Source organism: Lontra canadensis, unplaced genomic scaffold (assembly GCF_010015895.1).
Source record: "Lontra canadensis isolate GAN:19392208 unplaced genomic scaffold, GSC_riverotter_1.0 scaffold2, whole genome shotgun sequence".
In the NCBI taxonomy this organism is placed as follows: Eukaryota; Metazoa; Chordata; class Mammalia; order Carnivora; family Mustelidae; genus Lontra; species Lontra canadensis.
In genome coordinates, this window is record NW_022630996.1 from 67,330,901 (window position 1) to 67,343,726 (window position 12,826).

The 12,826-nt window shown below is 39.2% G+C and overlaps 2 protein-coding genes across 3 annotated transcripts in view; one reads left to right on the forward strand and one right to left on the reverse strand.

The window, feature by feature from the left end:
* The window catches only part of DBF4 (DBF4 zinc finger), a 29,557-nt gene extending 24,312 nt beyond the window's left edge, over window positions 1-5,245 (reverse strand). For both annotated transcript variants that reach the window (XM_032875918.1, XM_032875909.1), the window contains exons 1-2: window positions 4,938-5,245; window positions 3,503-3,672 (exon numbers count right to left, since the gene is read on the reverse strand). In XM_032875918.1, the coding sequence (XP_032731809.1) occupies window positions 3,503-3,672; window positions 4,938-4,983 (216 nt within the window). In that variant the 5' untranslated portion in view covers window positions 4,984-5,245. The remainder of the gene's footprint in view (window positions 1-3,502; window positions 3,673-4,937) is intronic.
* A 295-nt stretch (window positions 5,246-5,540) lies between these two features.
* SLC25A40 (solute carrier family 25 member 40) overlaps window positions 5,541-12,826 on the forward strand; it is a 54,378-nt gene continuing 47,092 nt past the window's right edge. Inside the window, exon 1 of the mRNA XM_032876006.1 lies at window positions 5,541-5,582. The gene's annotated coding sequence lies outside the window, so the exon portion shown is untranslated. The remainder of the gene's footprint in view (window positions 5,583-12,826) is intronic.

Sequence of the window (12,826 nt, forward strand, 5' to 3'; positions counted from 1 at the left end):
CAAAGCTATACTGTAAATGATTTAGGTGTCTGATGTACCCCTAGACTGAGAACAGTAGACTACATCTTAAGTATTTTTGCATTCCCAGCAGCTAAAATAGTGCTAGCATACTAAAGATGCCAGTGGAATAATTTTGGAATGAATTTCTACATGCTCAAATCATAACCATCCTTCAAAGCTGACTTCAAATTGTGTCTGTACAACAGCTTCCAAGATTTCTTAATTTGAAGTAATTTCTCACTCTTGTTGCTATTACATGTTGTGTTACATTTAATTGTACCCATGTAATCTCAACCTAGATCAGGGGCAGGATGGACATTAAGATTCATTTTTCAAATCTACCAAAATACCATACCCCTGCAGTGCTGACTTAGTTTCATCATGGTCTTCAGCTTATTAGCTATTGTTGAATTTAGGTCTTTTTTTTTTTAAATTTTATTTATTTATTTGACAGAGATCACAAGGAGGCAGAGAGGCAGGCAGAGAGAGAGAAGGGGGGAAACAGGCTCCCCACTAAGCAGAGAGCCCGATGTGGGGCTTGATCCCAGGACCCTGGGATCATGACCCGAGCCGAAGGCAGAGGCTTTAACTCACTGAGCCACCCAGGCACCCCGAATTTAGGTCTTTTAAAGAGTAAGCTTGCAACATTTTTGAGTCACTCAATGTTACAATGAACAAGTAACTCTGTCTTCAAGTTCATGATATGGCAAGACATCTCTGTTCTTCAACTGCCTTATTTTAGCCCAGAATGTTTACATATGGATCTAAATATGGTTGGTTCCATATCCTTTTTAGATGGTTTTGAAACAGCTACATTCCTTGCCACTATTAAAAGATATTTCCCCATTATGTCAGACTTCACTGCTGTGCTTGCAGTGGTTGAATTTGTCAGATGTGTACTCTCCAGGAAGATGGGGTATGTCTTCATTAAGAGTAGAGAAAACAAATGCACAAAGTGGACAATTACAGAAAAAGACAACATTGGTTATAATCTGAAGATAAGTTACAAAATGATAAAGGACCTAAGTAATCCTAAAAATTAAGGAAAAACAATCATCCTTTTAAGGAATGTCTATTCAAGTAATTTTTTTTTTTTTAAAGATTTTACTTATTTATTTGACAGACAGAGATCACAAGCAGGTAGAGAGGCAGGCGGGGGGCGGGGGAGCAGGCTCCCCACTGAGCAGAGAGCCTGATATGGGGCTCTATCCCAGGACCCTGGGATCATGACCTGAGCTGAAGGCAGAGGCTTTAACTCACTGTGCCACCCAGGCGCCCCTCAACTATTTCTTAAAGTTGAACCCTAAAACTTTTAGTGTCTAGAGATCAAAATTCCTTTATAATTCATGTAACAGATCATCTGAAAGAAGTCTTTTTTTTTTTTTTTTTAAGGGATAGAGATAATAATGCCATAAGAACAGAAACAGGACATCACTGAATTATTGGAAAGATAAGTGTGCGAAGGGATCATAAGTTGATAAATTTTTTTTTAAAAAGAGAAATTAAGTACAGTTAAGAAGTCAAATTCAGTTGAAAATCCACAGTTCAAAGAAAAAATGTAAAAACTCATGTTCTTAATATGCTCTTTACTTCACTGGTCTACTTCAAGCCATTTTAGGATAAAAATTTGAAGTATATAACCAAAAGGTCTCCCAACTATTATCAAATGCTTAATTTAGTTCAAAACTTGTTTCTTGAAAGTACCTCAGGAACTGCTGTGGGAATGAGAGAAAAAGGGGGCAAGGTAAGCATCCCTGTACTAACCAGAACTGGTGTTCTAGCTTTAACAGTTTCCTTTTTACTGGCTTTATACATTAGACTTCTGAATGACTTTGTTTGAAGGGCTCTACTGCTAAAAATCCAAATCTAAAATGACTGATTTACTTTTTATGAAGATTTTATTTATTTATTTGACAGAGAGGAGCGCACTAGCAGAGGGCGCAGCAGGCTCCCAGCTGAGCAGGGAGCCCAAGCAGGGAGCCCAATTAATGTTGGGACTTGATCCCAGGACCCTGGGTTCATGACCTGAGCTGAAGGCATATCCTTAACCGACTAGGCCAACCAGGCACCCCTGAAATCACTGATTTAGACCTGGGTTATTCATCATTTTTGAGAAAGCTGTGAAACTGTATCAGATAGCTACTTTGTAGCCATTAATTGCTAGAAGAATTAGGAGGCTAATCCTACAGTGGGCCAGTTATTTTACTTCTCTTGACCCTTAAGCACTTACTTTCTAAAATGAATAAAAGAAAGGAGTTTTTATTCAAAGGTGGCTGGCCTATAAAACATGATTTTTAGGAATGCAGTCATATGGTCATTATGATACATATTACTGCTATGACAAATGTGGCAATGTTTTAAGAAAACGAGTTAACAACAAGGGGTACCTGGCTGCTCAGTTGGTTAAGTGTCTGCCTTTGGCTCAGGTCATGACCCCAGGGTCTTGGGATAGAGCCCTGCATTCTCCCTTCCCTCTGCCCCCAGCCATGCTTGTCTTACACTCTTTCAAAAAAATGAGGACCACACCAATAAACAATTCTAAGAAACTTATTACATGTTGTTCTGCAAATTTCTATTCTAGGAATGGCAGATTATTCAAAGCTTATTCAACAAATTCAAAGTGCAGCACAAACCCTTTTAAATAGGAAGAATTAGGAAAGAAATTAATAAATTCTTAACCTCACTTGCTAAACTTACCCCATATTAATCTTACAAGAAAATCTTAAAATTTTGCTCACATTTTCTAATTTCTTTTTTTTTTTTTTAAAGATTTTATTTATTTATTTGACAGACGGAGATCACAAGTAGGCAGAGAAGCAGGCAGAGAGAGGAAGAAGCAGGCTCCCTGCTGAGCAGAGAGCCCGATGCGGGGCTCGATCCCAGGACCCTGAGATCATGACCTGAGCCAAAGGCAGAGGCTTTAACCCACTGAGCCACCCAGGTGCCCCACATTTTCTAATTTCTTAATTATCATTTGTTCAATGTATAAGTTATGAAAGAGAGTTCTTAATATTAACACAAATTCTGTGCCCCTAATGACATTCATGCTATTGAGTTGGTAACCACTCAGAGTAATTTAACTCTTTGTGGTTCAATGTGGTTCTCCTTATTCTGCAAATAACATTCTTACTATTATGCTAGTCCAGACAAATTTATGTAGTTCCCCAATAACTATAATCAGGGAGCTCCTGCTATCTGGTGGATACATAAACATTTCAATGAGAAGGCAATCAAAGGTTCCACCAGGACAAAGGAGGGAGTCACATTTCTCACACTTTGCGAACTTTACACTAGACTAAAAATCACGGAAACCTAGTAGTCCTATTAGGCTACAAAAAGTTAAAACAAATAGTTTCTTGTTAATGTTAAATAGCTGATAAAAGTTTTAAGCTTGGTGCTTATATGGTTATGTTTCCCAATATGATAATCTATAGTGTTTACATACTATAAAGTACTAACTAAAATTTTTTTCTTTTTTGTTAAAGTGTATATTTTGACTTACCCCTCCCAGATCCTGAATGTCCTTTTGCAGTTTTTCAGATATGGTGATAGAAGGTAAGTCAATGTAAAATATTTTTCCCCAGAGCGGCTTATACTTGGATTTTTCTGGTTTGTTATCAGTTTTCATAGATTTTAAAGATTTGTTTTTTTCATTTTTTACTTGGATCCCACCTGTTGTTTAAAAAAAATACAGAATTAGATCATGTTTTATGTAGACAGAAAATTTCTACTGTTTTAAAAATATTTTTATACAGTCATCATATCACAGAAGGGGAAAAATCTTTATAATCCCATCAGTTAAAAACTCAATGGCATTTTAATGTATTTCTTTGTAGTACCACTTGGGATAAGAGCAAAATACCATACTTGTTTTAACAGATACTATATCATAAAATAATTATTGTTCTAAGCCAGTAATTCAACTTGCAGTAAGTATTCATGCATTTGTTCATGTTTTTACATATTATGGTGGAAACTATCTAAAACCTTTTTGAAAGATTTTCCTCCTTCCTACGTAAATTCCAGAGGCATTTACTCAGAAATATTTATGAAGGATCTATATTCTGTTGAACACTGAAATCGGGCTTAAAATGTTAAAAAACTTGTCAACAGAAGAAACCTGTTACACATGATGCCCTTGTCCTCAAAACGTTCCAAGGTTTAGTTTCCTATAGTTTGTTTATATATTAGAACTAAATGGTCCATTTTAAGATCCAAATCATCATTCACTTCATTATTTCCTTTGAAAACAGACCTGAGATGGAAACAACTGCTTTAAAAATTAACTTTCATAACACAATCTGTTCATACGTTGGAAATTCCTATATATATACGACATATATATTCTAGACATATTAAAAAGAAAAAAAACTTGGAAGCTGTTATGTTTTACCATACAAAGTAGTCGAAAATGGAAATATGCTTTCATTTCTGTCTATAATGTTGAAAACAGCAGTGCTGTCTTTGAAATACAAATAGTATCTCTTAACTTTACGAGTGAAGAAAAATAAATTTAAGAATACGGCCAAAAACCCACCCACAATCACCCAAATTAATCATAAACCTAAAAGCCACGAACACCTCTCCTTTCAAATCGAGAATGCAGCCTCAAAGGGCCTGAGCTGAGTCTCAACATCTGTCCGAGGCCCGGGCAGGTCTCAGGTCCGCAAACTGTTTTCTAGTTTTACAACCAACTGCACCCCCGGGGAATTTGGGGCAGCGATTGGAGCGTGAATAGCGCGAGGGGCCCGGCTGGGATCCTTTCCTTTTCTGAGAAAAAGCCCTGGACGGAGCCCTCCTTCAGGCCACAGAGAAGGACGCACAAGCCAGAAAAGAAAAGGAGCAGGGACCTGGGGGAAGAACTCTAAAGAATCAATGGTGGAACCACGAGGGGAGAAAAGGATTAAAGGGACTGCAGTGGAGGAGGGGCTTCATACCCTGGAAATGTCCTTTGCTGTGGATCCTCATGGCTCTGGAGTTCATGGCAGCCGCCCGGCACCTACATGCTGGGTTCGGGAGAGGGTCGCGCCAGGCGGCCAAGAAAACACAGCTCCTCGAGGCCGATTTATCAGCAGGTCGCTTCTTCCCCTTCCGCAGACTACCACACCCACGCAACAGAGATGCCGCGTCTACCGTCCGGGTTTCCGGGGCCGGATCCCACTCCGAGGCGCGGAGGAGGAAGAGGTAAAGCACAAACGAGTGGGCTGCGGCGGTTGAAGATTTGAAAACGCGTCACGCGGCCGCGGCGCCCAGACGCGCGCCCCGCCCTCTCTCACGCCCCGCCCTCTCTCACGCCGCGCGCCGTGCCCCGCCTCGCGCCCCCCCCACGTGCCCGCCTCCTCGCGCCGTGCGCCCCGCCCCCACGTGCCGCGTCTCCGCCCCCCGCCCCTCCCCCATGGCGATGCCTTTCAGGCTTCAGGTCCCTGCTCTTCACCCGTGTCTTCGCGTCCCTCAGCTCCCCTGAAGAGCCCTTGTGACTCCTGTTGACCTAACATAGTGAATGCACTTAGCCCCGGAGGCTAGTGCAGCCCGCCAACAGGGTCGCCGGGACCGCGTGCCCACCAGCTGCCTCCTTCAACCAGGTACGCTTCTTGCCCGCGGGTCGGCTACCGGGGAGGCTGAAGGCGTGGCGGCTGCGGCCCAGCTAGGACTCAGCCTTGGGCCGGGCGGGGCTGGTTGGCAGCCTCTGCCCAGCACGCCCCGAAGCGCGGAGCGAGGTTTTCCTGCGGTCACCGCCGACCTTGCCTGCCCGAGACAGGCCGCAGAGGGACTTCCAGGCCGGGAGCGGCCTGGGCTGGGGGCGTCGGAGCGGGGGTCCGAGTAGGACCCAGCCTAGAGCGAGTTCAGGTCGCCTTGAGCCATTGGGTACTATTTGTGTGCTGCTCCCTTGACCTCTGTTGTACACAGACCTGATCTCGTTTTATTGTGAAGTTTGTTTCAACAATAATAAGAAGTGGCATTTGAAATCTCAAGTCCTAGGGTTTGGGGTCTGGACCTGCCACGTAGCAGCACAGCACGTAACTTTGTGGTTACCCAATCCCTTTGAGTCCCAGTTTTTTTCACTTGTGAAATGGAGGTAATAATGGGATTATAGTAAGGATTACGTTAAAATATTTTGTAAAGTAACTCAATTTTGTTTTGTAAGTGGGGAAAAACCGCTTCACAGAATTGTTTTGGGTTTGTTTCTGCTTATAGACTTGCATTAACCCTTCTGCGATTTTGCATTCATCAGCTTTTGGCCATCATAGTCTTTCGTTGTTTAATGGTTGATCTATTTAATTTTTTAAGAGAGGGGGCGAGAGGAGGGACAGAGAGAGAATGTAAAGCAGGCTCCAGGCCCAGCGTGAAGTCCAAACCCTAGCTGAGCTCAGGACCTAAGCCTAAATCAAGAGTCAGAAGCTTTACGGACTGAACCACCCAAGTGCTAGTAATCGTTGATTTTTGAGCTAATAGAGATGCGAGAAGTTAATGCCAATATCACTGTTTGACAAATAAGTACTTTAAAGTATAGACAAGGATGGATTGTAATAACCCTTAGCCAAAATGGAGACTCCAAAGAGGTAGGAGGTTCAGGTTTGCTAAGGGAAATGAGAGTTTAGTTGTGGATGGCTTTTAGTTGAAGGACCTAGGGAGAGAAGCATGGAACTCTCATTATTAGGCAGTTGGTAATATTTGTCTGTAACTCAGAAGAGACATGGGGGTGGGATGAAAAGAGGAAAAAGATTGATTTGAGAGACATACAGACCTTCAGCTCCGAAATGATGCATAAGGGAATCAGATCTTGAGAGGCAGGAGGAGGTGTAGTTTGAACAAAACATATTCAACATTAGATGTTCTATCTGGGGAAGACAACCTATTTGTAAAACATAAGACTTATGAATCACAGACCCCTGAAAGAAATAATACATTGTGTATTCATTAAAAAGTAAAAATTTTAAAAATGTGAACTACAAGGGCACCTGGGTGGCTTAGTGGGTTAAAGCCTCTGCCTTCGGCTCAGGTCATGGTCCCAGGGTCCTGGGATTGAGCCCCACATCGGACTCTCTGCTCGGCAGAGAGCCTGCTTCCCCCTCTCTCTCTCTGCCTGCCTCTCTGCCTACTTGTGATCTCTGTCAAATGAATAAAATCTTTAAAAAAAAAAAATGTGAACTACAGAAAGAGCATAAGATTTTTTGTTTATAAAAAGCTTTAAGATTGAGAAACGTGGATGTAGAATGTAGTTAACGTCATGGAAGGAAATGAAATTGCCTGGGAGAGCATATGAAATAAAAGAAGCAGTGGTAAGTAGACAATGATGAAATGGTGAGAAAGATGAAGAAAAGGCCAGGGAGTTAGGAAGAAAACTGGGAACAAAACTTATCATCCAAAGTCACAGAATTAGAAACATTGGGATCATGCAGTCTTCACTATCTGGCTTTGGGTAGTTTTGAGTCTCAATTTTCATCTAAGAAAAGGGGTTAATTAATACTTCCGATGTAGGATGAAATGAAACATTTTTGAAAGCTTAATTAGTACACACAGTGAGAGCTCAGTGAGTACTATCCTTCTAGTGACCTCTGCACCAGCTCCTCCATCTTCAAGAATTCAAAAAGGCCAAGACTTGAAAAATGGGCCTTTGATTCTAGTGTTTAAGATGTCATTGTTTTCCAGGGCACCTGGCTGGCTCAGTGGGTTAAACATCTGCCTTTGGCTGGGTCATGATCTCAGGGTCCTGGTGTCAAGCCCCCTATATTGGGCTCCCTGCTCAGCAGAGGCTCTGCTACCCTCACCCTCTGCCCACACCCCTTCATGCGTGCTCTCTCTTTTCCCCTCTCCCTTTCTTTCTCAAATAAATAAATAAAATCTTTAAAAAAAAAAAAAGATGTCATTTGTTTCTTTAGGAGGATTTACATATATGACTAAGATCTAAGTACTAGTTAAGAACAAGGGACTTGAAGAGGAGACAGTGTACTTTTGAGAAAATTTGTCAGTGTAGGGAATTATAGTGATTGGGAGGATAGGGTCTTTGGAAGGTTTAGGGGGTATGGGAAAGATTTAACATATTTCTGTTGAATGTTAAAAATGAAAACTCAGGGCACCTGGGTGGCTCAGTTGTTAAGCATCTGCCTTCAACTCAGGTCATGATCCCAGGGTCCTGGGATCTAGCTCCACATTCCATCACATTGGGCTCCCTGCTTAGCGGGAAGCCTGCTTCTTCCTCTCCCACTACCCCTGCTTCTGTTCTCTTTCTCGGTGTGTTTCTCTCTGTCAAAAAAAAATAAATAAAATCTTAAAGAAAAAAAAATGAAAACTCACTTTATGTTCCAGTGAAAGCTGAGTTACCTTTCATATTTATTATAATGAGGAAACAATAACAAAGTTGTATCCTAGCTTTTAGATACACCCTTAACTGCATTGTAGGTGATAATGCCAAGCTCTGAATAAGCAGAAAGTCTGTTTTACTGGTCAATAATTTTCTAATCTGTAATTCAAGGTTAATTTTTAAAAATATTACTGGAATTCAGATCTTTTAGTAGGTACAGGAAAGACTTGGTCATGTATCTATGGCCTGGATGCATAGAAACCCCCTTACTTATCATGTCAATAATCAGGACTGTTGGTAAGATAATAAAGTTTATGTTAAAGTATATCTTAAAGTATGCTTCAGGTGAAGGATATACATTCAAGAAGAACTGAATGGGGGAGGGGGCAAGGTTATTTGTGGTGAGACTTTTGTTTAAAGAGTTGTATTAAGCAAAGTTAGAAAACACTGAGCAGAATCATTGTCTAAGTAAATGAAAATTTGGCTGTAAATCAGGAGAAATGAATTTCATTCAGTACTGGCTCTATTCCTAAGAAGTTTTATTACCTTGGGCAATTTTACTTCTTATAGTACATCATAAATGGAGACAGTTGTCTGCTTAGTCTGCCCCATATCTTTTTGTGGTTACCAAATGAGGCCTAATCTGCTTTTTCAGACTACCTCACACATATATCCAAATGTGAGTGTTTTGTTCTGGGCACATTTTCCTATTGTCTTTCTTTTGCTTAAGCCTCTTCAACTGTTCCTCTTCCCTGTTCATAGCAAGCCCCATAGCTTAGATTGAGCTTTATCTCCTGCTCATTTGGGGCTTTATGTATTATTACTATTTGATTTATATGCTAACTATTGATATATTATCTTCCAAAATATGTTCTCTTGGTGTTTTTGTTTGTTTGTTTGTTTTTAAGATTTTATTTATTTGACAGAGAGAGAGAAACAGTGAGAGAGGGGACACAAGCAGGGGGAGTGGGAGAGAGAGAAGCAGGCTTCCTGCCGAGCAGGGAGCATGCAGGGCTTGATTCCAGGACCCTGGGATCTCCATCCCAGCCAAAGGCAGATGTTTAATAACTGAGCCAGCCAGGTGCCCCTCACTTGCTATTTTTTAAATTTAATTTTCACATCTCATAGTCTCAATACCCTGGTGAGTTGGAGGACCTAACGGTCTTCAGTGGTTGTTAGTTTTGTAGGCGAAGCATATGAAAAGATAGCTGTAGTGCTGGAGTCCCTGTCTCAGGTAATGGTGGGCTCAGAAACCGGGGAAATTCAGTGTATCAAGACCTTGAACATAACTTCAGTGAAGGATGAAAAAATGCAGAATAAACAAAACAGGAGGATTCAGAATTTGAAAGTGGGTTCAAACAATATGATTCGCAGGTCACTATGGCATCTGTGGCAACTGTTAAAGATAATGAGTTGGTTCAGAGGTGATAGGTCATTCTGAACTAGAGGGTAAATACCTTAAGGGTGGTAAAGAATACATACAATGTAGCCATGTCTATAAAATAATCTATCTTTTAATCCCACTTTCTTTCCTTCTGCATTGATTGAGCACCTGCCACGCGTTATGCTCAGTGAGATTGGTCTACATAAGACCCATAGAAATCTCATTATTTTAAAATTTTAAAGTAAGTTTCTTTTTATATTTCTTTTAAATATTTTTATATTTTACTTTATAATATATTTATATTTATATATATTTATATATATTTAGATAATTTATAATATAAAAATATTATATTTATATTTCTTTTAAAATAAGTAAATTTTAAAAGTTTCTAATAAAGTAGTCCCTTCTTATCCCAGATTTCAGTTACCCTCCATCAATCATGGCCCAGAAGCAGATGATTTTCCTTCTGACCTATTGTCAGAAGGTCAGTAGTAGCCTAATGCTTCATTAACCTCACTTTGTCTGATCTCACAGGCACTTCGTTATCTCACATTATCACAAGAAGGAGGGTGAGTACAGTAAGATATTTTGAGACGGCAAGAGACCACAATATAACATAACTTATATTTTAATATATTATTATAATTGTTCTGTTCTTATTTACTGTTAATTTCTCTTTTTTGTTTGTTTACTGTTAATTTGTTAATGTGATTTATTTTCTGATTTCTTAATGTGTTAATTTCTAATTTATAAATTAAGCTATCCTATCGTAGGTATGTGTATATAGGAAAACAAATACGTTGAGTTTGTTACTGCCTGGGGTTTCAGGCATCCACTGGGTGTGATGGAATGTATCCCTTGGCAGGTATAGTCCCATAAAATAGACCCATTTTAAATGTATAGATGGACTTCTAATAAATATGTATATCCATGTAATTACTTACTGCAATCAAAATACAGAACCTTTCAAATTTTTGTTAGACTGTATGTTTTTAGTTCTCTTAGTTATATATCTAATACTGGAATTGCTGGGCCATATGAAAATTTTGTGTTTAACATTTTGAGGAACTGTCCAACGTTCCACAATGGCTGCCTGGTTTTACCTTCCCACCAGCATATGTAAAAGGTTTCCCGTTTCTCCACATACCTATCATTCTTTTTCTTTTTTCCTTTTTTTTTAAATTATGACCTTTTTACTGCTGCGAAGTGATATCTCATGGTATTTATACAATATGATATGCTTACCACAAGTATAGCTACCAAAAGATATCATAGAACCCTGTTACAATACCATTAACTATATTCCTGATTCTCTATATCTTTTATCCCAGTAACTTTTTCAATACATAGCTGAAAGACTATCTCTCACTCTTCTTCACCCATTTTGTCCGTTCCCCCATCCCCTACCCTCTGGCAGGCATCAGTTCACTGTACTTGTTCCATATATATGTGAAATCATATGGTATTTGTCTCTACAGCTGATTTATTTCACTTAGCGTAACCTCCTCCAGGTCATCTGTGTTATTAAGGTGGCAAGATCTCATCCTTTTTTATGGCTCAGTAATACTACATTATAATATGTAAATATATATAGCATCTTTCTTATCCATTCATCTATTAACGTATACTTGGGTTGCTTCCATATCTTGGCTATTATAAGTAAGACTGCAATAAACATAAGGGTGTATATGTATTTTTGAACTAGTGTTGTTGGATTTTTGTTTGTTTGTTTGGGGTTTTTTTGGTAAATATACCACAGTAGAATTACTGGATGATATGTACTTCTGTTTAAGTTTTTGAGGAACCTCCATGCTATTTCCCACAGTGGCTACACTACAACACTACAACAGTGTTGGTGGGAAAAGGGTTCCTTTTCCTCCACATTCCCTCAGTGCTTGTTATTTCTTGACATTTTCATTCTAGCCATTCTAACAGGAATAAGGTGATATCTCACTCTGGTTTGATTTGCATTTCCTTGATGATGACTGATGTTGAAGATCTTTTTGTAAGTCTGTAAGCCATCTGTTTGTCTTATTTACAAAAATGTCTATCTGGGTCCTCTGCCCTTTTAAAAAATCATTTTGTTTGTGTTTTTGGTGTTGAATTGTGTGAGTTCTTTATATTTTTGCTTCCACTAGTATTGGATAATCATTTGCTTCTATCTTCTCCCATTTGGTACATTGCCTTTTTCTTATGTAGATATTTCCTTTGTCAGGTCAAAGCTTTTTATATCAGTGTAGTCCCAGTAGTTTATTTTTTATTTTGTTTCCCTTTCCTGAGGAGACCTCTACAAAAATATTGCTCTGGTCGATGTCAAGGAAATTACTGCCTGTGTTTCCTTCTAGGAGTTTTATGGTGTGGGGACTCACATTTAGGTTCTTAATCTATTTTGAGTTTATTTTTGTGTATGGTGTGAGAAAGTGGTCCATTTCCATTCTTTAGCATGTAGCAATCCAGTTTTCTCAGCACCGTTGATTGAAGAGACTGTCTTTTCCCCATTGTTTATTTGTACTGCCTTTGATGTACATTAATTGACCACGTACTTCTGGGTTTATTCCTGGGCTTTCTATTCTGTTCCACTGATAAATGTGTCTATTTTTGTGCCAACACCATAATGTTTTCTTTTCATTACTACAGCTTTATAGTATATCTTGAAAACTGGGATTGTGATTCCTCCAGCTTTGTTCTTCCTTCACAGGATGCTTTGCGTATTTGAGATCTTTAGTGGTTCGATACAGATTTTGATATTACCTATCTAGTTCTGTAAAAAAATAAAAAAAAATGATGTTGCCATTTTAATAGGGATTGCATTCAATCTGAAGATTGCTTTGGGTATTATGGACATTTTAACAATATCCTTCCAGCCCTTCAGCATGGGATATCTTTCTATTTGTGTTGCCTTCAATTTATTTCATCAGTGTTACATAGCTTTCAGAGTACAAGTCGTTCATCTCCTCGGTTAAGTTTGTTTCTAGGTATTTTATCCTTTCTGGAATAAATGTAAATGGAATTATTTCCTTAATTTCTATTTCTTCTACTTTGTTATTGGTGTATAGAAATGCTACTGATTTCTGCATGTAACTTACATCCTGCAGCTTTACTGAATTCATTTATTCTAAAAGTTTTTTGGTGGACTC